At 45.3% G+C, this 25,139-nt stretch overlaps 1 protein-coding gene across 2 annotated transcripts; it reads left to right on the forward strand.

Moving 5' to 3' along the window:
• The first annotated feature begins 678 nt into the window (after positions 1-678).
• Positions 679-24,186, forward strand: RBM17 (RNA binding motif protein 17). Of its 2 annotated transcripts, none has more exons than XM_090041570.1 (12): positions 679-915; positions 5,350-5,496; positions 6,614-6,730; positions 12,996-13,162; positions 15,785-15,882; positions 16,838-16,894; positions 18,812-18,953; positions 20,357-20,508; positions 21,289-21,362; positions 21,918-22,016; positions 22,325-22,397; positions 22,546-24,186. In XM_090041570.1, exons 2-12 carry the CDS (start codon positions 5,368-5,370, stop codon positions 22,647-22,649), a joined length of 1,212 nt encoding a protein of 403 aa, XP_089897696.1. In that variant the 5' UTR covers positions 679-915; positions 5,350-5,367; the 3' UTR covers positions 22,650-24,186. The 2 variants fall into 2 exon arrangements, with proteins under 2 accessions (XP_089897696.1, XP_089897697.1); XM_090041571.1 differs by having other exon boundaries at positions 680-915; positions 5,350-5,490.
• The last annotated feature ends 953 nt before the right edge of the window (positions 24,187-25,139 follow it).

Consider the following 25,139-nt stretch of genomic DNA (forward strand, 5'->3'; position numbering starts at 1 on the left):
ACGGTGCTGCATAGAGGGGAAGAATCACTTCCCTTGATCTGTTGGCAACATTCCTACCAATGCAGCCCAATATGCCGTGAGCCTTCTTGGCAACACGGGCACACCGCTGGCTCATATTCAGCTCATTGTCCACCGTCACCCCCAGGTCCTTTTCTGCAGAGTTGCTGCCCAGCCAGTCAGCCCCAGCCTGCACCGGTGCATGGGACTGCTCCGTCCTAAGTGCAGGCCTATGCACTTTTCTTGTAGAGAAGGGCTCCGACACCTGCAGGGTGGGCCCTGCAGCCAGTTTTCGCTGGCGACCAGTTCAGGACCAAAATGCTCCCAAGCCTGAAACCTGGGGATGCGGGTGTCACCCAGGGAGGGCTGGGGGAAGTGACCCCTGCCTTCAGCGTGCAAAGGGTTTTCCAATTGCAATTAGAATGCAAATTAACATTCCAAGGGCCATTAAGATTCTAATTGTAATTCACCCCTGATTTCACCGTTTCCACCAGCCTCTGGCTGTGCCCACCCAACAGGGCTCCCCTGGGGCGCTGAGCGTAGTACACCCTCCCTGCCACTAGAGGGCAGCCGCCACGCTCTGCGGACACTCTCTCTTCCGGAGCCGCGCTCTCTATGTTGATAAAACGACATTTCCGCCCCGCCTCTTCTAGGCTACGAAGTTTGCGCGGCTCTTGGTCGACGAGGCGCAGCCTTACGGCGTAATTCTCCTGCTACTTGCGCAGCTTGCTCCGACACCGCTCTTCCCTGCCTAAGTCGGACGCTGTTTGCGTAGCTCCCTCCCCAGCCTCACCAGTACGCAGTGTGCGCGGCGCTCCTCCCCTTCCCGCCGCGCGCTGCGCCGTTTGCGTAGGGGCGGGCTGGCGGACGACTGCGCAGGCGCAGGGGGCCGCGGCGCTTATTTCATGGCGGTGGCGGGTGAGTGTCCTCGGCCCGGCCCGCGCCGCTAATCGAGGCCGAGGCTTTAGGCCGCACCAGGCCGGGGCTCCTTGCGCCGGGCTGGGAAGGGGGAAGCAGCGGGGCCGGGTTATTCGCGGCGGGAGGGGGTGTCCGCCCGCGCTTAGCCCGGGTTAAACGTGGGGGAGGGGCCCTCACGGCGGGGGCGGGGCCAGAGGAGGGGGGAGGGGCAGTCCCATTGAGGGGCTCAGGCGTCCTATGGGGGGCATCCCATTGAGGGGGAGGGGCGTCCCATCGTGGGGGGTCCCATTGGGGAGGGGGGGGTTCCATTAGGAGGGAGGGGCAGCCCCATTGGGGGGAAGGGGGCTGCGGGGGGTTGGGCTGTGGGCCAGGAGTCGCAGGTCCGGAAGCCCGCTGGCACCTGGGACTCGCTGTGGGGGTCGTGTGCCCGGCAGAGCAAACCCCACCGGGCCATCTTTTTGCACCCGGCGTCGTCCCCGTTTGGTTATTTTGTCTTGTGCGTGCTGTTGATGCAGAGCTCGTAGCTCCTAGTGACTTGGTAACGCTGCGTGGCGAGCAGGCGCTCCCTGGGGCGTTGTCGCGAGGCCTGCGTCGGGCGGGGGCAGCGCAGGGTGAGGGGGACCGTGGAGATGTGCTGGTTGCGAGCAGGGAAGAATCTGCTGGGCCAGAGGCTGCGAGAGGAGAGGCAGGAAGAGTCACCAGGACCAGTGACATGGTCTCCTCTGGGGACGCGGTGGCCGTGCTGGGTCCCTCTGCAGGAATGTCCAGAAGAAATGGTCCGCACCTTTTTGGTTACGTGCTCCCCATCTGTAGCCCCATCGAGCCCCAGGATCTCCTGGTCAGCCTCCTCCTGGCCCTAGCCAAGCGCGACGTCTCTCTGACCAGGAAGGAGGCTCCGGCCGGGGGACCCGTGGGGCTGCTTTCTTGTCCCTGAACGCTGTCACTGGGCAGTGTCCGCTGGCTCCTTGGACTTGTTTGAGGGCCGCCCAGTGTGCTCTGCTTGGTGTCTCCCCTCTGTGCACCCATCTTGGACCTCCATTCCCATCCATTTCAGTTATCATTTGTCCCAAGCAATTAGTTATCCCTCCTGTTTAAGGGAGGTGAATAGTTTATTTGGTAGGCACTGCCCCACGATTCTTGTAAGGCAGCACATAGAAAGCTTGGCTAGAGCCAGGCTGTCGGGAACTGCTGGGTCCCTTTTCTGTTCCTGGTTCAACTAACGTCTGCAGGCAGTTTCATCGGGCAGCATCCCCTTGGACTCATTTTGGGGCCAGTGGCTGCTAAGTATGCATCCACTGATTCCTTGGGACAACTTATAATGAGAACGGGGACAGGAGTGAGGGTCAGGGTTGGATAACAAGAGCTCCAAGGATGGGGGACACCGAGCAGAGCTCATCAGCCAGCTCCCACTTGCCCTCGAACACATGTAAGGAGTCAGTAGATGCCATCCGGTGAAAATGCCTGCAGATGAGATTAGATAAGGGACAGGAAGATGGCCCCGGAGTCCCTGTTGATACCCCCAGCCTCCTTCCTGGACAGGCCTATTTGACACGTTTTGTGGACGTGGGCTTTAGGCCCACAAAGCAACAGTTAGTGCCCTTGCTAATAGAGGGGGCAGTTGGATACATGTCACTTGACGACATAAGACAAAAGGCAAAGCAGGGATGGGAGTGAAGGTTGTAGGTTAAAAATGAGTGCACTGAGGAGGACATGGAGCAGAGCATGAATCGGACAGTGCCTGCTGGCCCTCGAATGAGTCCAAGGAGCTAGTGGTGAATGGACCAGTGAAACTCTGCCCAGAGATGTAAATGGATGAGGGGCAGGAAACTGGCTGCATGGTCCCTGGGTGTTTTCCCAGCCAGAGCCTTCTTCCTGGTCAGATAGATTGCTAGTTTGGCTAAAGGCAGGAGGAGGTTGACCAGGAGGTCCTGGGACTTGATGGGGCTGTGGATAGGGAGAGCATAAGTGAAAAGATGCAGGAGTAGTGTAGCTAGAACTTCAGCAGGAAGTCCTGGAGGGGGCTGCTGCCTGGCACTCTTTAGGCAAGCATGTGCCAGGGTTTCCCTCTGATCGCAGAAGGGGCAGGAGCTGGAGGCATCCATAAACTGCACCAGATACACACCCATAGCAATCACTCTGTGGAGGAGCCAGCAGCTGAGGGCCCCTGGAGGTTCGTGGGATCAGGGTGGAATATAAACTTGTCCACCAGGCTGGGAGAAGTAGGAAGTTCTGATTAGTAACAGGAGGAGCCAGCTTTAAAATAGTTGTATATATATTTGTATATATTTATCTTCTTCTTCTTCTTCTCCCCCTCCACCCTTGCTTGTCCTGTCTAAACAGGGTTGGTTTTGCAGATCCTGGCTCTCCACTGGCTTCAGTCATACATATTTTTTTCTTCCAACTCCTCTCATGTTCTTCTGCACTATAGCTCTATCTCATCTTTGGCCTTCTTCTTCCCCTTCTCCCTGCTAGGTAGCACCATTCTGATAACTTTATTCCCACATATTCTTCTGGACTCATTTGAACATGCCCATACCATGCCAGTCTTCTCTCTTGTACTTTCTTAGATGCCTCCACTACCTTTACCGACCCTCTGATGTAAGTATTCTTCACTTTATCCGTCTTTGTCACTCCACCCATCCGTCTGCGCAGTCTCATCTATTTAGTCGTCTTTCTTGTGTTTTCTTCATGGGCTGTCTCCACTCTGTACAGTAGTGCTGGACACACGGACGTCTTGTAGACTTTCCCTTTCAGCTCCACTGATACTCTCCTGTCACATAATATTCTCGTCACCAATTTCCAGTTTGTCCACCCTGCTGTTATTCAGTGGTTCAACTCTGCATCTAACCTTGATGAACAGTTGACCTCACATACTTGAACTTGTTAACTTCTCGAACGTGTTTCTCATTGATTATTGCATTTCCAACATCAGGTACCTCAGAGAAATCACAGTAAATATATTCTGTTTTGGATCAACTCATCTTCATTCCTCTTCCATCTAGCACTGCTTTCCATTGGTCCAAACCAGCTTGCACTTCCTCTAAACTCTCTGCACAAATGACCATGTTGTCCACAAACATCATGTTCCAGGGTGGTCTCCTTCTTATTTGTTCAGTAAACTCATCCATCGTGACTGCAGATAGGAATGGGCTCAAAGCTGACCCTTGACGAATGCCCATCTTCACCTCAAAACTCTGTCTCTCTCAAACTGCTCCTTACTTTCATTGTACATTTGCAATAGATGTCCTCAGTGGTTCTGCCATATTTCTTTGGCACATCCTTAACTTTTAGACATTTCATGTTTCCTCCCTGGATATGTGAACATAGGCTTTCTCCAGGTCAATGAAAATGAAATGGATATCTTTACAACTTTACATGTATTCCGCCATCATTTGTCTTATTGCAAAACCTGGATCCATAGTACTTTTCCCTGGCATGAATCTGTATTAGCCTTGCCCAGTGACCACGTCAGTCCTTACCCGATTCTCCACCACTCTTTTCCATGCTTTTAAAGTGTAAGACATCAGTTTGACTCCCCAGTATTTGCCACGGTCCTGGATGTCACCTTTCTGCTTGAGTATTGGCACCAACACACTCCCTCTCCATTTATTTAGCATCTTCTCTGTTGCAAATATCACTTTAAATGCCAACTCTGCCATGGATGAGCAATTCTGCCCATCCAGTGCTGGTCCCAGACTCAGATAAAGGAGGAGGGTTTAGCATCAGGAAGGGCATCCGGCTATAAAAACCTCTTCCAAATTATCATGATGCGGATCTGTACATATATTTATATATCTATATCTATATTTATCCATAGATCAATTGATCTATCAATCTATCTGCCTGTATATATGTATATGTATGTATGTATGTATGATAGATAAAATAAACCAAAATCATGGGGGTCGTGGAGACTTTACTAGGTGAGGGCTGTGTCACATAGGTCAGACTAGATGACTGTTGTGGTGCCTTTTTGCACTAGGGTAAAGGGAAAAAAAATAGTACATACATTGCTGTTGTCATTTATTATATGCTGCTCTGAGCCTTTCTTGACAGAATGGGATATAAATCTAAATAATCTAAATTTTAATAATAATAATTGGTTCAAACAGTAATTATATAGATCTTTCATACCATATATTATTGTTTCTGTTGTTGCTGGTTTTATTATTTAGATTCATACCCTCTATCCAACTGCTATTGTCCAGAAAAAAAGGGGTTTTTTGAGCCTGAAGTGTGATATTTTTCCAGCATTTGTCCTAGTTCTAGGAAGGGCTACTTTTCTTTAGGTTTTGAAAATTAGTATTGATTTCTTTTAAAAAGCAAGAAGAGGTGACATAAATAAGTATCCAGACAACAATAAATCCATTTAGCTAATGAACATTGATTGTACATTACAGGAATTACATTAACTCTAATCTTTTTAATTTTCAGCTTTAAATTGAAAAGAAAATGTCACTTTATGACGACCTGGGAGTTGAGACCAGTGACTCAAAAACAGAAGGCTGGTCCAAAAATTTCAAACTGCTACAGTCCCAGCTGCAAGTGAAGAAGGCAGCTCTTACGCAAGCAAAGGTACAGGTACCGCTGCTCTTGATGACTTATTATGAATACTTTTTAGTTTGGTTGGTTTGGGGGTGGGGGGTTCCCCCTCCCTAAAATATTGCCCTCTCTTGGTAGAATTTTGCTTGTACAGTGTACACCAATGCGGTTGATAACCCTTATAGCTGTTTGCCCACGTTGTCAGGATTTGTATGTTTGTTATTGAGCGTTTCTGGTAAAAGGGAACACAGTGAAGTGTGTGTCTGGCAGGGAGATTCTTTCTATCACACAAAGTAGAAGTAATGTGTATAGTATAACTGTGGATTCCTTAAACAGCAGATTTCAGTACTGGCTTGGAGCCCAAAATTGATGTTGAAGGTAGGATTAGGTAAGCACTTCCTATAGGTAAATGAAGTTAATAGGGAAGATGGTGGCTGTCTTTCATAATTTTTGGTATTGACCTGCTTGCATCATTTCATGCTTTATGTTTTGAAGTCTTCCTTACACTGCAGTGACTTCTGGCAGTACTGGTCAAATTAGAAATTGATACAGAAAATATTTCCAGTAGGCTCAAATGGAGGCAGATTTGAGGAGAGGCTAAAGAGCAAGTTTATACCAGGCTGTCTTTTCGTCTATGTTTGTTACACTAGGCCTTTATCACTCTTAATTCTGTACTCAGTGTTGTTTCATATAGTCCAGTCACAGCTTGGTGCTTTCAGTCTCTGTAGGATTCTGCTCCCATAAAAATCAGTGCCAGAAACCCTTCTTGATTTCAGTGGGGGTAGCAATAAGCCCTGGAAGAATGCATAGTACAAGGGGTCTATATTTTTTTACTTGGGTCTGAGTCTAGAGTTTACTGAATATAGACATAGCGCTATCTTGAACATTGTACCATAGGTGCACAAATATGATATTAAAATATACAACTGCAACTAGATCCAGCTCTATTAGAAATATTGAGGAAGACTTGCTAGTAAACACAAGACAAGTGATATGGGAGGTCTGTGGGCAAGGATTGGGACCTGAGATGGATTTCATCCACTTCTTTATTTTCTTAAAATTAGAACACTCCTTATTCTGAGAGATTGAGCAAATCACCGTTTAGAAAAAAGAGCCTATTGCCTTCCTCAGATATTCTGTATTTCTGTGCTTCTAGAGTCAGAGAACAAAACAAACAACAGTGCTTGCTCCAGTGATAGACCTGAAGCGAGGAAACTCTTCTGATGAGAGGCAAATAGTGGACACGCCACCCCATGTGGCACCAGGGCTAAAGGTAAGCTCACTCCATTTCATAGATCCAGCAGTTGGCATCTGATTCTGAGCTCTGATTCTCCTTCACCATCTGGAATAGTTTGCATTTTCCTTCCTCAGTAATGTTGTTCTATGGGTAAAAGTGCCTTTATTTATTGGTGTTTCTTGTTCAGGTTTGTTTTCACCAATGAAAATTCCAGCTTAAACATACATTGTTTATCTGTTCATTAAAGTACAATTCTGCATGCATATAGTGCCTTTATTCTGGAAAGCTCAAAGCACTTCATAGACTGAGAATTCTGAGAGGGAGATACATGAGTAGCAATTGCATTTTGATCCTACCAACCTTAGAAAAAGATGGGTATAACAACCAGAAAAAAAATAAAAAAGGTCTTTCTATTCTTACAATGATGGGGTTTCTTAATTAAGCTGTTTGGGTTATCTCTTCTGAAGTAAATACTACTTCCTGCTAATGTATGAAAGTTGATTGTTGCCTTACTACTGTATTTACTTGGATCTTAGATGACCCTTAGTTCAAGGCTAAATTCTATACATGGAACATTTGTAAATTTGTTATAGTTTTCTATGTGTAGAATCTAATTATTTAGGGGTTGTCTTTAATTCATCTCTCTACCATTGCAGGGGGGCAGGCAGTGTAGAGGCAGTTGGTGTGGGGAGGTCAAGCAGCTTGCCCCCTGCTTGTGTCCGCCACCTCTGCTCCCTCCCTACTTCCAAGCTCCCCCCCAGCGGCCTCTGCTATTCTAGCCTGGGACACTGAACATGGCTCCTGTAGCAGCTGTGTGGGCTGCATGCCATTGCTGTGGAGCTGGTCTGGAGCTGTGTTCAGTGCCCCAGGCAAGAACAGGAACAGAACCTGCTGGGGCATATCAGTGGTAAGTAGGGAAGGATGGTGGAGGAACAGAGGCTTTGTTGGGGTGGTGGGAGATGGAGGAAGAGGCTGCAGTGGGGAGGTGGCAAGGGGGATGGGCAGAAACTGCTGCTATGGCCCTGACCCCAGATAAGGGCTGAAGCCCAAGCTACAGCAGTCATTTGCCCTTTACCACCCTTGCGCTCTATATTAAGGAGGAATACACATCCTCATTAATTAGCAAGGAGCCAGGGGAGGGGCACTCTGAAGTGCTTTGGGTTAGAGTACAAGGCAGTCGAGGGGAAAGGGACTTAATGGTGGGAGTCTACTACAGACCTCCCAACCAGGGGGAAGAGCTTGACCAGGAATTGTTGGGTCAGCTCACAGAGGTAGTGAAGGCTAAGGATGTGGTTGTCATGGGGGACCTGAATTTCCTGGACATCTGCTGGGAAGAGCAGTCAGCCAGGTCTGACCGCTCACATAGGTTCTTAGCCAGAATGCAGGACCTCCATCTAACCCAGGAGGTGCACAACCCCACCAGGGGGGACGCCTTGTTGGACCTGGTGCTGGCCATGGGTGATGACCTGGTGAGGGGGCTGCGAGTGCTCGACCACCTGGGCGATAGCAATCATTGCCTGCTGGAATTCACCATCCAGCGCAAGGTGGCAAATGCATGCAGTAAGGCAGCGGCCCTAGATTTTAGGAGGGCAGACTTCAACGAGCTAAGGAGGATAGTTGGAGAAGTGCTGAGGTCCCAGGGGGGAGGGGAGCCAGGTGTCCAAGGAGAGTGGTCACTCCTTAAGGAGACGATCCTCCAAGCCCAAAGGAAGGTAATCCCAAAGGGAGCAGGAGAGCACGCAAGCCTCTGTGGCTCACCAAAAGAATCTGGGAATGTCTCCTTGCTAAAAAGGAGGCTTATACCCAATGGAAAGAAGGGGTCATCACCAGGGAGGACTATTCTGTAGTTGCTCAGGGATGTAGGGGGGCAGTTAGGAAGGCCAAGGCAGAGATGTAACTGGGACTAGCTTCCCAGATTAAGGACAATAAGAAGTCTTTTTTAAAATACGTAAGGGGTAAAAAGAAGGTCCAAGGTAATGTGGGGCCCTTGCAGGACGACATGGGAAACTTGATCATCACACCAGACAGCAAAGCTAACATGTTTAACGATTTCTTTGCCTCTGTCTTCCTAAGTAGGGACCAGAACAGCCACCTCCCTGCTGGGTCCCCCTTGGGCCCCGGGGGAGGCACACCTGGGACACGGGTTAGTGAGGATTTAGTTAGGGAGCTTCTGGAGGGGTTGGACGTATTCAAGTCAGCCGGCCCGGATGATCTCCACCCTAGAGTTCTAAAGGAACTGGCCGAGGTCATTGCAAGTCCCCTGGCACAACTTTATGAGCACTCGTGGTGCTCTGGTGAGGTACCGGAGGACTGGAAGAGGGCCAACGTGGTCCCTATCTTCAAAAAAGGCAGGAAGGAGGACCCGGGAACCTATAGGCCAGTTAGTCTACCTCGATCCTAGGCAAGCTGTTTGAGAAAATTATGCTGGCACACATCCATGAGAGGCCAGCAGGAGACTGCATGCTTAGGGGGCAACCAACATGGGTTCATCAGTGGCAGGTCCTGTCAGACCAACCTGGTGGCCTTTTATGATCAGATCACCAGATCATTAGATGCAGGGGTAGCAGTGGATATAATCTTCCTGGACTTCCGGAAGGCTTTTGACACTGTCTCTCACCCTGTTCTCATCAAGAAACTGGGGGGCTGTGGTGTAGACACCCACATAGTCAAATGGGTCGCCAACTGGCTGGAGGGCCGCACCCAGAGGGTGGTAGTAGATGGGTCCTTCTCAACCTGGAAGGATGCGGGCAGTGGGGTCCCGCAGGGCTCGGTCCTCGGGCCCGCACTGTTCAACATCTTCATCAGCGATTTGGATGAGGGGGTAAAAAGCACCTGTTCAAATTTGCTGATGACACTAAGATGTGGGGAGACGTGGGCACACTGGAAGGATGCAACAGGCTACAATCAGACCTAGACAGGTTACAAGGGTGGGCGGATGAGAATAGGATGGGTTTCAACACAGACAAGTGAAAAGTGATGCACCTCGGGAGGAACAACCGGGACCATACCTACAGGTTGGGGAACTCCCCTCTTGTCAGCACGGAGGCGGAAAGGGATCTGGGGTCATCATTGACTCCAAGACGAACATGGGCCGGCAGTGTGGGGATGCAGTCAGGAAGGCCAACCGCACCTTGTCATGCATCCACAGATGCATCTTGAGCAGGTCCAGGGAGGTGATCCTTCCCCTCTATGCGGCACTGATCAGGCCGCAGCTGGAGTATTGCGTCCAGTTCTGGGCGCCACACTTCAAGAGGAATGTCGACAGCATGGAGAGGGTCCAGAGGAGGCCACTCGCATGATCAGGGGCAGCAGGGCAGGCCCTATGAGGAGAGGCTGCGGGACCTGAACCTGTTCAGCCTCCAAAAGAGAAGGCTCGGGGGGCTCTTGTGGCCTGTTATAAACTAGTCAGGGGGGATCAGCAGGCATTGGGGAAGTCACTGTTTCCCTGAGCACCGCCAGGAGTGACCAGGAGTAACGGTCACAAGCTGGCAGAGGGTAGGTTTAGGTTAGATATCAGGAGGCGCTACTTCACAGTCAGGGTGGCTAGGGTCTGGAACCAGCTTCCAAGAGAAGTGCTGGCCCCTACCCTGTGGGTGTTTAAGAGGAGGTTAGATGAACATCTTGCTGGGGTCATTTGACCCCAGTATTCTTTCCTGCCATGGCAGGGGGTCGGACTAGATGATCTGCTCAGGTCCCTTCCGACCCTAGAAACTATGAAACTATAAGACGACAAGGGGCTTTTTCCTTCATGTTAAATGGGGAGGGCTTAATTGTAGAATCAAGTAAATACAGTAGTGTTGGTCCACAGCAGATCAGTAGATAGTAACAGGTGTATCTTTTCCAAAATACGTGAAAGCATTCTTAATTATGCTAGTTTGACAGATCTGTTGTTTTCTGTTTGGAGAGAGAAAAGAAACCTTGCGTAAAACTTTGGCTTTTAAGTCAGTGGAGAAGCTTCCATTGACTTCATTGAGGCCAGGACTTCACATTCTATTGCAGTGGTTCTCAGGGTGCTGCAGTGCAGGCACTTGCTGCCACGTGGCAACAGCCAGATAAAGTTGCCCTGCATGCACACTTCCTGCATTAGGGCTTTGAGCTGGCACATGTTGTCTCCTTTCCTGGTGCCCTCTTCCTTGCCCCAAGCTCCTCCCCTAAAGAAGCACTCGGGACCTTTCCACCCATGTGCCTGTGTCTTGAAGAAACATTAGTGTGGGGTGGACTGGGAAGAGCTACACAGCATGAGGCAGCTCCTGCCTGCTTTAGGCCAATTGGAGCCATAATGCAATCTAGAAAACGGAATTTACGAGGAAATGTTGGAAGAACCGGGGTTACTCGGGCTGTGTACACACATTCAAATCATCCACATTCAAGCCATCCTGAGAGAGAAACTGACCTGTACAGAAGTTCAAATGGAGAAGCAATGAGCCTCCAGTGCGGGTGCTGGGCTGTTGGGGGTTCCTAGAGCAGCCCAGAGAGCTTTGCAGGCTTTTTTTTTTTTTTTTTTTCAGCTGAAAGTAGGCAGGGATTGTCGGGGTCAGAGAAGGTGGGAGCGGGGTCTATGCACTGTGTTCTGCTGGCCGCCTGGCTGGGACTGACACACAGAGGTGCACTGATACATCGGTCCATATCGTATCAGAACCAATAAAAGGAAAATTGATGTTATTGACAATTGGATTTTTTTGGCTGATGTTGCCAATAAATACTGTGTGCACGCATGCAGGCAAGAGTGCGGCTCTGCAGCTTAGAGAGCAGCGTCAGGCCGGTATGTCTGCTGGGGGGAAGGGCTGGGGCAGAGGGAAGGGGTGCGGGGTGGAGCAGATTGAGGCCCCTGTGGTGAAGGAAGGAGTGTGACTGGGGCAGAGGCAGGGGCTGCACATCTGGGTTAGGGCAGAGTGGAGCTGCGGCTCATCTGGGGATGCAGGGGGTAGCTCTCGCTACTGTGTGCATCTCCGAGGGAGCCATGGGGGACATGTGCACCCCCAGTTCTGCATGCAGGGCAAGGGCGAGTTGCACATTTGTGACCGATGCTGGGCCCTTTCAGGTAGGGGGACTGGGCTGGGGCTATGCTTGAGGCGGGCGGGGTGGACAGTGGTGGCACTGGGAAGGGGTGCTATGGAGTAGGCTACAGTCACCCCAAAATTTGCCATAACCCCCCTCCCAGTGCCGCTGCTGCCTGCTCTGAGCCTAATCTTGGCCCAGCCCTTCGCCTGCCTGGAAGAACCTGGCACAGCCTCTGGCCCCATTCATGCAGCACGCAGTCCGCCCTTGCCCTGCACACAGATCTGGGGGGCATATGCCCCCCATGTCTCCCCCAGGGATGCATGCAGCAGTGGGAGCCCTCCACCCCACATCCTTTGGATGAGCTGCTCATGGCTCTGTCATGTGCCCCACCTCACCCTTGGTGTGAAGCGCCTGCTTCAGTCCCACTCTCTCCCTCACTGCGGGGTCCTTGATCTGTCCCCCTAACACTCCAACCCCCCCACATACTTACTGGCCTGATGCTGTTCTCCAAGCTGCCAGGCCATGTATTGGCACTTGAAGCAGTATTGGCCAATATGGCTCATTAATAATTGGCCATCAGTATTGTCCCAAAAAATCTTTTTTGGTGCACCCCTACTGACATGCTCTCCCTCCCCAGATAGGAGGGGAGAGAGAAATTGTAAAGCATGCTGGCTGTTCATACAGGAGTTCTGTCTTCAGAGAGAGATTCTCCGGGAGCTAGTCCACTTAGGTTGTTCTCAAATTATTTTTCTCCCGGAGTGGCCACTTTTACTTTAGGAGAAAAATTACAATTTGCATATGCCTATGATTTCTCTAGAAGGAGCAGGGACTTTCCCTGGAGAAACTGAATGTTTGTCCAAGCCCTTAGTCTGGAGAAGAGAAGATTGAGGAGGGATTTGATGAGTCTTCAAAAACTAAAGGATGACGATTAACAAGATAGTGATAAACTAGGCTGTGTGGTTGCACGGGACAGGACAAGGGATAACGGTTTTAAATTGTAGCAAGGAAAATTTAGGTTGGATAATAGGAAGAAGTTTCTAATTATGAGGATGGTTAAGCCTGTGAACAGATTAAGTTGTGAAATCTGCATCCTGGGAAGTTTTTAAAAAAGCAGGTTAGACAAAGAGTAGTCTGATTTAGCCAGAGCAAAGGTTTGGGCTGGATGACCCGTCTTGAGCAAAGAGTTGGACTGGATGACCTCTGAGGTTCTTTCCTGCCCTGTTTTTCTTAGATTCTCTGATGTTATTTGCAGCTCTTAGCTTAACAGTTTCATTGATAACTATTTTTTTTTTTTCTGCAGGATCCTGTACCTAGTGGTTTTTCTGCAGGAGACGTGTTGATTCCTTTGGCTGATGAATATGATCCTATGTTTCCCAATGATTATGAGAAGGTAGTAAAACGTCAGAGGGAGGAACGACAGCGACAGCGAGAGCTGGAGAGGCAAAAAGAGATTGAAGAAAGAGAAAAGTAAGGTTTTCAGTTGTATTCCTAAGGGGAAATATTTTTGATATCCAGCCAGTTAGTCAAAGTAAATTAATTGCATGTTAATATTTCTTATTCATGGCTCCTTGAAACATAAGAAAATATTCCTGAGTCCATTCACTCAACAGCTCTGGTTTCTGAATTAGTGTATTTTAAGTTAGATTAATTTTATGGGCTGGTTGGGAAAATAATTGCCAACCATTTTAATGAATTATTGAAAATGCATTCAGTTCATAATGTACATAATGGACTCCATTTATTATGGTGTGAATCATGTAAAGCCAATAATAGCAGGAAGGATAACCCAGACTCCTACATAGACTAATTCGCACAGCCTTTCTAGTCAGTTAGAATCCTTCCTCTTCTAGCTACAGTCATAGTGAAAGAGGATTGCCTGAGGGTCCCTACTGTCCTTCCATGCTGGTCTTTCATTGGCATGAATGGTTACAGAAATGTGGATAAATATTACCAGTTTCACTATTGGTTTCTTCTTCTTTTTTACCTTGCAGTGCATCCCTTGATCACTTTATAGTAGCTTCTCTTTATTTTATATGAACTCAAAGAAAAAGGAAAAAAACCCATAATAAGCTGATGGATCTGAAATATCAAACAATCCATATTTAAAATGATTAATCAAGATTTCACTGTGAGATTAAAATACATAAAGCTGCAGTAAGCATACGTTTTATTAGGGCAGCTCATATACTTGAGTACAGGAGGATCTAGAAAATATATTGGGAAATACTGTACCTTAAATACATGATTCTCTTGATTTTGGCTTGTCGGGTCCCTTGGTGATGCTTACTTGCAGAACTATTATTCTTAGCACCTCATAGGACAGTTTTGGTGCCTATGCTGAGAATACAACCTTTCCCCTTTGAGGCTGTATAATTTGTTAATGTTTTAAGGATGGGAAGGAGTGTACCTTTAGTAGTTTTGCAGATGACACCAAGCTGAGGGGAGTAGTAGATATGCTGGAAGGTAAGGCTAGGAATTACAGAGACTTTAACAAATTGGAAGATTGGAACCAAAGAAATCTCATGCAGTTCAACAAGTCCTGCACTTAGGACAGAGCAGTCCCAGGTACTGGTACAGGCTGGGGGCTGACTGACTGGGCAGCAGTTCTGCAGAAAAGGACCTGGGGGTTACAGTCGATAATAAGGTGGATATGAGCCAGCAGTGTGTCCTATTTGAGAAGGCTAATGGCATACTGGGCTGCATTAGGAGAAGCATTGACAGCAGATTGAGGGAAGTGATTATTCCCCTTTATTCAGTACTGGTGAGGCCACAGCACTGGTGGGGTCCAGTTTGGGCCCCTCACTCCAGAAGGGATTTGGACAAATTGGAGCGAGTCCAGTGGAGTGCAGTGAAAAATGGTTCAGGGGCTGGGGAACATGACTTATGAAGAGAGGCTGAGAGAACTGGGGTTATTAGTTTAGAGAAGAGGAGACTGAGGGAGGACTTAATAGCTGCCTTCAACTCCCTGCCGGGGGGTTCCAAGGTGGATGGAGCTGGACTGTCCTCAGTGGTGACAGATGACAGAACAAGGAGCAATGGGCTCAAGTTGCAGCAAAGGAAGTTGAGGGTAGATATTAGGAAGGATTTTCCCACTAGGAGGGTAGTAAAACACTGGAAAAGGTTGCCCAGAGAGGTTCTCAAATCTCCATCTGAAGATTTTTAAGATGTGGCCAGACAAGGCCTTGGCTGGGATGATCTAGTTGGGGATGATCCTGCTTTGAGCCCTTCCAACACTAATTTTCTCTGATTTTATCAGAGAATCATAGATAGTAGGGCTTGTAGGGACCTCTGGAGGTCATCTAATCCAACCCGCTGCAAGACCATCCCTTTCCAGACCATCCCATACAAATCCCTGTCTAACTTATTTCTAAAACTATGTGAACAGCTACATGATGCATAGGTACCTTTCCTTTATTTTTTAAAAGAATGCTGTTAATAATTTCAGAATCCAGAATAATTTTATATTATTTTAAAAAGCATGCCCAGTATATTATGTAAATTATATAACCTGGTTTCGAAACAAATTTTCAAAAGGTTTTTTTCTTTTTTCCATCCTAATTGTCAGGCTGTTGTCAGTTGGAGCTTACATAATGAATGTTTCAGTTGATTATAAATTAATGATCCCAATCCATTTAGGAGTCAATAATGTGGCATTCAGCAGAAATGCTAGTAAAGCAGGATGGCGAGCTAGCATCTTTGGTTATATCCTTTGTAATTTCTTTCTGTGTTTCTTCCACTGTAACTATCTGAGCTTAAGCAGATGCTGCACGCAGATATTTGAATGCGGGTGCTCGTTCTCATGCATTTTAATTGGCTTAATTTCAGCATGTGTAAGGATGAAGCTGTTTGTGGGCTTGTCTGATGTTTTAAAATTATTTTTCCAGGAAGGAATCGTGTTTAAAAAAAAGTAAAAGCAAGTTACAATGAATGAAAGGCTGCTTACCTTAGATACCTCAGGTAGCTCTAGCTGATGATAGGGATGTTACAGAGTGCAGATTAGAAAACAATGATATAACTCACTCAACAAATAGGTCTTTGAAATGTAAGGAAAGAACAACTTCTTATTGTAATTCCTGTTCTCATTTTTAGGAGACGTAAAGACAGGCATGAAGCCAGTGGGTTTTCAAGAAGACCAGATCCAGATTCTGATGAAGATGAAGACTATGAAAGGGAGAGAAGGAAAAGAAGTAAGAGGGAGAAGGATTTGTCTAAACTCTTTTCTTTGGGTAAATCAAAGGCTTTGCAGTCCGGCTCTGTGTTCTTGTGCCAGCTGCCTTTCTTTTACCTCATTCAAGAAGTCCAGTTCCCCTTGGAGCTCTAGAATACATTGGTCACTTATTATGAAGTGGCTGCTATAGTAATAAAACGTCTTTTCTTCACGGGGGGGGGGGGGGGAACACCAACCTAAGTACCCGTGAAACACCCTTTTTACACTAGTTTGTAGATTTCTAAATGTAAATTCCAGTGAAGAGGAGAAATGAGATCACTGTCACGGCTTATTTTTCAGATTAAGCTTAATGACTGTAACGATCACTTTTACTTCTTAAACCTTTGGGAGCTAAATGGTAAAATATATGTCTGTGGTTCGAGCGTTGACAAAGTAGCAAATTAAACCTCAGCTGGTCTGAATTACGGTAGCAAATTTACATGGATAACCCAGACGCATGTGTAACAAATTGATAATTTATGCCTTTTATGTTTAGACCTACTTTGCCGGTAAGGATTTCATAGCTTTAAAGCCCTTCTTTTTCCTATCCCTGCCTGAATTGTTTTGGGGAAAAAAGTGTTTTGTCAGCTTCATTATTGCCAATTAACCTTAGAGTAGATACAGATTTTAATAAAGTCAGGACACCAGTTTAAGGCAACTTAATTGCATAATTAATTGATGACTTTGTTAATGACAGATACCAATTATCTGCACTCAGATTTCCAGTCAGTTTGTTTTTATTTTTACTTTGGAGCTTATTCTTTTATTGACATTGAGAGGAAAAAATGTGAGCACTGAGGACTTGTAGGGGTCCTGCAGGTACGTATGTTTGAGCTTCAGTCACTGCACTGATGAGATTTATTATCCCGCCTGACAAAACACACCATCTGATGAATGTACAGCTACATTCATGTGACTGCTAATTTTGTTTGCAGGTATGGGCGGAGCTGCCATTGCACCACCTACTTCCCTTGTTGAAAAGGACAAGGAACGTAAGTATAATGCAGATCAGTAGCATTAACATTTACGTTCTCCGAGCTTGGCAAATGCATTAATTCCTACTTGATCTTTTTACTAGCTGTAGACAGAATGCACTGTTGTCTTCTCACAAGTATGAAAATTACTGGCTTCAGTGGAACCAGTGCAGGCCCTATGGGAGGGGACTGCTGGGAGCCCCTGCAGGAAATGTATGCGCTTCAGAGTTGTTCTTCACGGGGGTTCTTTGCATTGCTGGAGAAGGGCTTGGCTGGCAGACCCGTGATGATACGCATCACATCCACCGTTTTTATTTTACACATTGTGGAGAGTGCTAGGAATAGATTTCTAAGGGTAGACCTTGAGCTGCAGAGCTGTCCCACTCTAGATTGTGGGCTATTTTTCTTCCCCAACATTGCGGAGTACCCTTCTGCATAGTCTTTTTCAAGGGGCTGCATATAAAGAGAGAATGTTACCCCTTGTAAAGTGAAGGCTTGATGTGGTTTGCAGTTTCTCAGCAAATTTAGATGGAAAGACAGGGTTGTGTTATGCATTGGGCCGCTAGGTGGCATAACTGCACTAGGAGAGCTGAGAATACTGGGCCATTTTGTTTTGTTGCTTTCGTTTTTAATTTAAGACCACTAGCAGCTTGTTATATGGATTACTGTAAATATGAGTGTATTTGAGAATTCTGTACTCATAAAGAGCTCTTTCCTTTTGGAATTCCTGAACTGATTTATAAGAACTTTAAACAAATAAATATGTAAAGTTTGGTTAAATGAGGTAGGGATACATGTATTTGAAGTGTGTAGACATTAGACAGAGAGGAGCTGTTTAAGGCGTATCATTAAGAGGAATTGAATACAATCAAGGAAAGGCAAATATAGGCAGGCAATCAGAAAAAATAACCTAAGGGTGAAAGCTAGTAAAGTGTGAAATGGTCTTATAAGGGAACCTACTGTAAGCCATATTAGTTGTGACACAAGTGGATTGGACAAGCCAGGGAAAATGTTGCTGTAGCAAATGATCTTGTATAGCAGATGGACTTGTCCTTTCTCTCATTTTCTAGGATTTCCCCAAAATGTAAGGCTGGTTGACTTTTTGCCAATTATTTGCCAGGGTACAAATTTGAAAAGGAATCATAGCATAAAGCCTATAGACAAACTATCCAATGTGAAATCCAGTTGTGAACTAAATTTCTTATAATGCCTTCAGTCTGGTTTGTTGCTTTCTTTAGTTTTGACAGATTCTTATTTTGATTTATGAGGCTGATGTTCTGTCTTCCACTCATCTGTGATTGTATGTCTGACAGGGAAAGCTGTTGTTTTAAAAGCTGTCAGTAACAGCAGATGATTATTTTACTGAAATGTTTCTGAAACAGCATCAGTTGTAGTAGTTCATCCATTGCATGAGGGTATAGGTTTCAGTTGCTAAATTGTATATTCCTAATTCTGTTTCTGATGAAAGAGCGTTTAAGTTTGGTTCTCCTCTCCCCAGAAGACTCACTAAGAGGAAATGACCTCTTCGGACTTCTGTTCTCCGATCTGCAAACTAGTAAAAGACTGATAAGGAGAGTTTTTGGAGCCATTGCTACCCATGGAAACAAAATCAGTGTTGTATACCATACAAATAATCTTCCAAACATTTCAGAGTTTAAATCCAGTTACCAATAATGGAGGCAGATGATGTAAGCAGTGTGGGCTAGGCAGACGTGTGGTCTGAGTTTTGTTTGCACAAAGACTACTTTGTCTTACTCTGGAAGCGTAAGAGGCCTTAAAGGAGATGCAAAATGCAATTTGCATGTGAAGAGGCCTTGGCATAAACAGGAGTTAGGTCCAAGTTATATTCATGGGAGATCTGAGAGTAGGCAGAGTTGAATATATAGTTCATCCAAATGAATTTTGACTAAACAGCATATGCCTTATTTCTTCCAGCTGTAACATCATTTCCATTTGAAGAGGAGGCAAGACCTCGTGCTCCGTCTGCTAAAGCAGCTATCCCTCCTCCAGTGTATGATGAGCCAGAAAGACCACGGTCCCCAACAGGACCTAGTAATTCTTTCCTTGCTAACATGGGGTAAATATGTTTAACATTTGATGGGAAATAGCTTACAGGATGTTGAGGGGAGATGGCAAAGTTTAAATGCTTATCAGCATAAAGAATGCAGTCATTGCATGCATTACTTTAAGGTGTATACATGTAGTTCCTCCCAACAGGTAATAAAGTATACAAGCAGGCCAGGTTCTTTGGGTGAATCTGATATCTTTTATTAGATCAACTTAAATAGTTGGAAAAAATTATTAAGCAAGCTTTCAGGTTCAAAAAAACCTTCGTCAGGCTAAGGAAGTTTCAGCAGTTAGCGTGTGCTCTTCCTGGATGGAATGAAAAGTAAAGAAGCCAGAGGCTGGTCCATGGTATGCATATAAGGCAGCCCAGCCTGGCTTCTTTATTTTTCATTCCATCTAGGAAGAGCACACACCAACTGCTGAAACTTCCTTAGCCCGGCGAAGGGTTTTTGAACCCAAAAGCTGCCAGTTTCTATGGCATGAACGTCCAGCTCTATCTAACATAATGTAAGCAATTTTGTTGCTGTATTTCCCTGAATCCAAGATGACTTAAAATTTAAGATGACCCCCCAATAATTAGATTATTGAAAACTTATTAATTAGATTCTGTACATAGAAAATTATAACAAATTATTGGGGAGGTCATCTTAAATATACCCCTCTTCCCCCCAGCCCTGACACTGCTACAGTAGGGGGGCAGGCAGCTGGGGACCACTTGTCCCGCCTGGCAGCCTGCCCTCTGCTGACTGTGCCTGTGCCCTTCCTGCAGCCTCTGTCCCCTGTGCAGACCTCTGCCTGATGATAGACCAGAGGGGTAGAGGAGAGGGCAGAAAGCTGGTGGAGGGAGGGCAGGCAGGCAGCTGCTGCAGGTTTGATTCTGGCCCCAACCCAGCTCTGGGCCAGGCAGCTGCCGCCTGTCCTTTCCCCCTCCCTCCCCACCCACAGCTTGTACTTGAATTTAAGATGAGAGGCTTTGTTCCCTGTGTTGTGGGGGGGAATGGTTGAATTCATCTTGCATTTGAAAAAATGTGGTATTCAACTTGTCTGTACCTATTTCCTTGTACTGTGTGGCCAATGTTTGTAAAATGTGGTGATATGGATTGATGGTGACCTTTTCTAAATATTCAGGCTGCATTTAACAAGCTTTTAGGAGTTAGAATATTTTCTATATTCTTAAATATCACAGTACTGCTAAGCTAAGATGTGGATTGTATCATTCTTTTGTGCCAGCTTCCTGACAGCAAGTGTGAGTGCCATCTGTGTCCAACACTGGGTGTTGAAATGCAGCGTCTGAAGCTTACTTAATGCTTTGGCCTATGTTGATTTTCCTTTAGTACTCCTGCAAAGTGAGTTGAGAATGTTGTTTCAAAAATCAAACGAGTGCTTACAAATCTTTCCTTTTTCTCTCTGCAGAGGCACAGTAGCGCACAAAATCATGCAAAAGTATGGTTTCAGAGAGGGACAAGGGCTGGGGAAGCATGAACAAGGGCTAAGCACTGCGTTGTCAGTAGAGAAAACAAGCAAGAGGGGCGGCAAGATCATTATCGGTGAAGTTACAGATAAAGGTAACTCGATTCCATTCCACAGGGAAGGGGAGGGGAGTACAACAAACGGAGGAGGAATTTAAATCATTAGACTCAGAGTTATCTCTTGTTTCTATTTTATGCCATTCCCTCAAATGTGGGCTGCTTGTCAGAAATTGCTTGGCAACGTTTACTTTTGTAGAAATGAAAGAATCTAATTTTTAACAACCACACTGGTTCCTGCTGATCTAATTATTTTCAGCCCTTTATTCTCTTCTCCATCACTGCCTTCTGTTTATCCTTCACCCTTTCCTTAGTTCAGTGAGGGCTTTTCCTGTTTCTTCTTGCCATTTCCGCCCCCTGTTTAAAATATCCTCCCTGCACATGCTGGCTTTTTCTCAGTAGGCTATACCATGGGTATAGTTTCTACTTCTCTATTGCTCCCAACCATAGTCAGGTTTGGAGGGGATCAGGAAGGGAGGGAACAAAGCCAAGAATAAGGCCAAGGACATTTTCCATCTGGCCGTAGTATATGTAATAACGGCTTATTGCAGAGTCTGTATTTCGGCTTTACTTCTGTGCCATTGCAGCAATCTGGATTGCTTGCTAAAACACAGCCAGCAGTTGCAGCAGTTCCAAATCTCAGTGCTGCAGCTTAGTTCAGTGAAAGGCTGTTATGTAGCGATTGATATTTGAGAGACTCCATGTGGTTGTTCACAACTTAAATATAGATGTATAGAACAAGTCCAATATAGGACTCCCAAATAAAAAGATGTTTTAAAACTGTGTGCTGTGACTTACCTCTCTCTCTCTCTCTGTTAGATGTGGGGAAGAAATCTGATTCAAATCCATTAACAGAGATACTGAAGTGTCCAACTAAAGTGGTTTTACTAAGGGTGAGTTGAGGGATGTGTAACTTTGTATCTTCGCACCTATGGTTTCTTTGACTACAGTTAAAACATAAATCTTTCTCCTCCTATGGTGGGCCAGTGCAGTGTAAATAGATCACAGCCTCACCTAGGGCAGTACTGTGATTCTTTATTTGCTTTGGAGTGTATCCAGTAGTTACTTTAATCCCTATGATCTGTGAGTCTTGATGTATGGGTAGAAGGGAGAATTTCTTAGGGGTTTATTTCCAGTTTTGAAATACCTCAGGAGCATAAAGCTTTGTTCAAAATTTACTCCGTTAGAGTAGAATATATTATAGCACAGCTTGTTTGTGCTGTATTAGTCTGTATTTTGGTTAATGTGACTTTGGCTCTATAAAAGAAGTAATCAAAGATAGCGTTTTAGGGCCAGGGCACCATATAATACTGTTTTGATGCTAGAATTGTGACTTATGCTGATGCTTACAGTTCATTCCTGGTTTCAGTAAAATACTCTTTTGATGGAAGTGTACCTAACAGTTCAAGATTCATCTGTTGAACTGCCTTTTCTTCCTTTACTTGCAGAATATGGTGGGGGCAGGAGAGGTCGATGAAGATCTAGAAGTTGAAACAAAGGAAGAGTGTGAAAAATATGGGAAAGTTGGGAAATGTGTCATCTTTGAGGTAAGAAATAATTTGCAGTTTCCTTCACCACATATCTGAAAGATTTTTAACCTTTTAGGAACTAGCCAGAAACTCTTAGCTTTGTGTTGTTGAGGCCATTTCCTTCCTGCAGCTAAAACCACAGTGTATCCAGATTGTGGTTGAAGAGTTTGACTTGCAGCAGGTTGGCAGCACTGAGTATTATATCAGTTTGCTGACCGCACCACACCTGGTTTGCCCCTCCTCTGATCTTACTTTTACTCTTCCTGTAAAGCCCAATGTTTAAAGCTGTATTTTTGTCATTCTGATCAACTTGCCCCTTTTTTCAGATTCCAGGTGCAGCCGATGATGAAGCTGTGAGAATATTTTTAGAGTTTGAGAGGGTTGAATCAGCCATTAAGGGTAAGAGAGATTGCACTGTAATTTCCTGTTTCAGGATGTTGACTTGCTTAAAACAGGTTTATTTTTTTAAATAAAATGGCATTTAGCCACAGAATTGCTTATCTTGCTAAATCAGTATTTAACAACCTGTTTTTCTCTTGGATTTCAGCTGTTGTGGATCTAAATGGAAGGTACTTTGGTGGCCGAGTGGTGAAGGCTTGCTTCTACAACCTGGATAAGTTCAGAGTACTGGATCTAGCAGAGCAAGTCTGATTTAACAACAACAAAAAATAACCTAGCTCAAGGTGTCACTGTTTTGGCATCACATGTTCAGCTCTGGGCTGGGGAGAGAGGAGACAGCAGCATTCCTAGCAAACTGGAAACAAGCCTCCTTAAATGGATTCTCACATTCGTTGAGTCTGACACTTATTTTTGGTAATAGAAAGTCCCTTGAAAATAAGATTCACATCTGTGTGTGTTGAATCACACAAGTTCCGGTTACTGATTGGGAGTCCTGGGGTTTTTTATTTTTCTTTTTGTTGCTTTTAAATAATTGCACTTTTGAAACCCAGTGCTGAGGAGATGCTTTATGTGTGTTTCCGGTTTCCTTATTCAAGTGCGTTAGTATGGAGCCCGTTGTGCTGCATTTGTGGTAAGCATCAAACTTTGGGAAAGGACTGTGGGCTCTGATGCTCCTTTTTCCTGCTGAAATCTCTACTCCGCTCCTAAACCACCAGTTTCCATAATCCAAAGTGATGAGGGGATTTTGGACAGCCACTTGTCTGTTCTCTTCTGACTCATTGAGGACTTGTTTTAGAGGAAAACACTGAACCCTAAAACCTGAAGAGAGACTTGATAAGAGAAGGTTTCAAAATCCTTTTTTTCTGTTGGTTCAGGGTGGGTGCAATTTTATAATTTTAAACCCAGGAATACAGAAAAGAGGAACCCATTCAAATCTTCTAACCATTGTATGTAATATGAATGAGTTTGGTCTCTTGAGTGGACACTTCACAAGACATTTCACACTGTCAGGCATTATGTGTAATCTTTGCTTGAAAGAGCAAGGGCTCGTCCAGCAGAAGTACAGGTTGGTATTAAATTGCTGTGTGTAGAACTTGAGGATCGTGTCTTCATCATATTTGGTTCTAGGCGGTTAACTGTTTCTCAGTTTACCAACATCAAATATGTTCACCAATTGTTTAAATGATTTTTTAATGATTTTTATGACACTTGTAATTCTGTTTTGCATTTAAAAGAGCCTAGCAGTTTGCACTCACTTTGCAATACAGCGTGATGGGGAAAAAAATCTTAGTATGTGAATACAAAAGATTCACAGTTGACAAAAAAAACACCAAAAAGCGTGTTTCTTCCTTGGTTTGAATTGCACATAGCAGCCACTACCTTGTTTTATGAAACAGCATGTGCATTGGATCAGGGAATTTTTCCGTTACCAGATGCAGAGGGATGAAGCATACAGATTATGGTAGAAGTGCCACTGGAGTCATACAAAATATGAATTCGATACCAGCTTGAGAACAGTCTAGCTTGTGGATGTGGATCTACAGGTGTCTTTTTCCCCTTGTGTACATGTATTTTATTGGGTGTAGAGCAGTACTTGAGCCATGCTGTTAATATTTTAAGTCATCGCCATTTTTAATTTTATCAGCTGACCCCTATAAAACAAACTCTTGTTTTTGTTTTTTTGCGCATATTTTGTCTGTTTATTTTGCCATCAGTCTCTACAAATCTTCGTTTCCTGTTTACAGGTTGTTTTTTTGTTTTTGTTTTTTAAAGAAAACTTTGTGTGTTACTAAGTGTGTGTGTCTGCTTCTTTATTGTTTAAAAATGGCTTTTCTAGCCTAAAGGATCATCCCTGTAAACCAAACATAGAGTGCATAATGACCGTGCTGTTACAGGCTCCATGGCCATGCCTATGCCACTTCTGGCAAACCTGGGAGTGCAGTGAAGAAACATACCCTTCTCCCTCACTCTCGCCCAATGTCTGCCAAAGCCGGGAAGTTTAGACTGTGTAGAGGATTTAGCATGGTTCTGAGCATGTGCTTGGGCCTTCTCCAGCTTTCTTGTTTCAGGCCTGCTTCCTGGCACATGATCAAGACCTGCAAAGAGTTGGCTACACTGCCTAGTTTCCAGGCTTTGGCATACACTGAGCAGGAGCAAGTGGGCAGAGCTCACTTCTCATCTCTGCTTGTGATCTTGGTATGGGGGCAGTGTAGACAGGCTTTACTGGCAACAATCGGAATCTGGTCCAGAAACCTTGACTCTAGTCATGAATGACTTGTCCTTGGTTGAGAAGTAGCCTTGTCTATGATGAAAGCAGGGACAGAAAATCTGAATTCTGTTTTCAGTTCTGCATTAATTTGCTCTGTGACCTTGGACAACCTTGGCTGGGCTTTGAGTATCCTGTGTCTGAAATGAGGAGATTCATTAAATCCAGATAAAGGCTTATATTTTATTAGTTAAAGTCAAATCGTTAGAATAATCATTGGAACTATAAAGATGCCCTGACATTGGCATCCAATTTAATTAGCTGACCCTGGCCTCAGAAGTCTTTTAAGCAATATGACATACTAATGTCTCTTGCTTCAATAAATACTAATGCCCTAATTTTACTGGCCACAGGCACTTCTTAAATTTATAGGGGTACTGTCACTGTTCTGTGGCTTCCCAAAACACAAAACTTGAACTTGCTCTTCCCCTTCCTTTTTCCTGATATCAGAGCTACTGAAAGCCCCGGTTTTATCA

The sequence above is a fragment of the Crocodylus siamensis genome, chromosome 4, assembly GCF_052110815.1.
Source record: "Crocodylus siamensis isolate JL-2025a chromosome 4, ASM5211081v1, whole genome shotgun sequence".
NCBI lineage: Eukaryota > Metazoa > Chordata > Crocodylia > Crocodylidae > Crocodylus > Crocodylus siamensis.

Bases quoted from the DNA above. Each gene is read 5' to 3' on its own strand.
- RBM17 (XM_090041570.1), top strand. From the start codon at position 5,368: ATGTCACTTTATGACGACCTGGGAGTTGAGACCAGTGACTCAAAAACA. The intron at 5,497-6,613 runs GTACCGCTGCTC...CTGTGCTTCTAG, and splicing joins TTACGCAAGCAAAGGTACAG to AGTCAGAGAACAAAACAAAC. The intron at 22,398-22,545 runs GTAAGAGAGATT...CTTGGATTTCAG, and splicing joins GGTTGAATCAGCCATTAAGG to CTGTTGTGGATCTAAATGGA.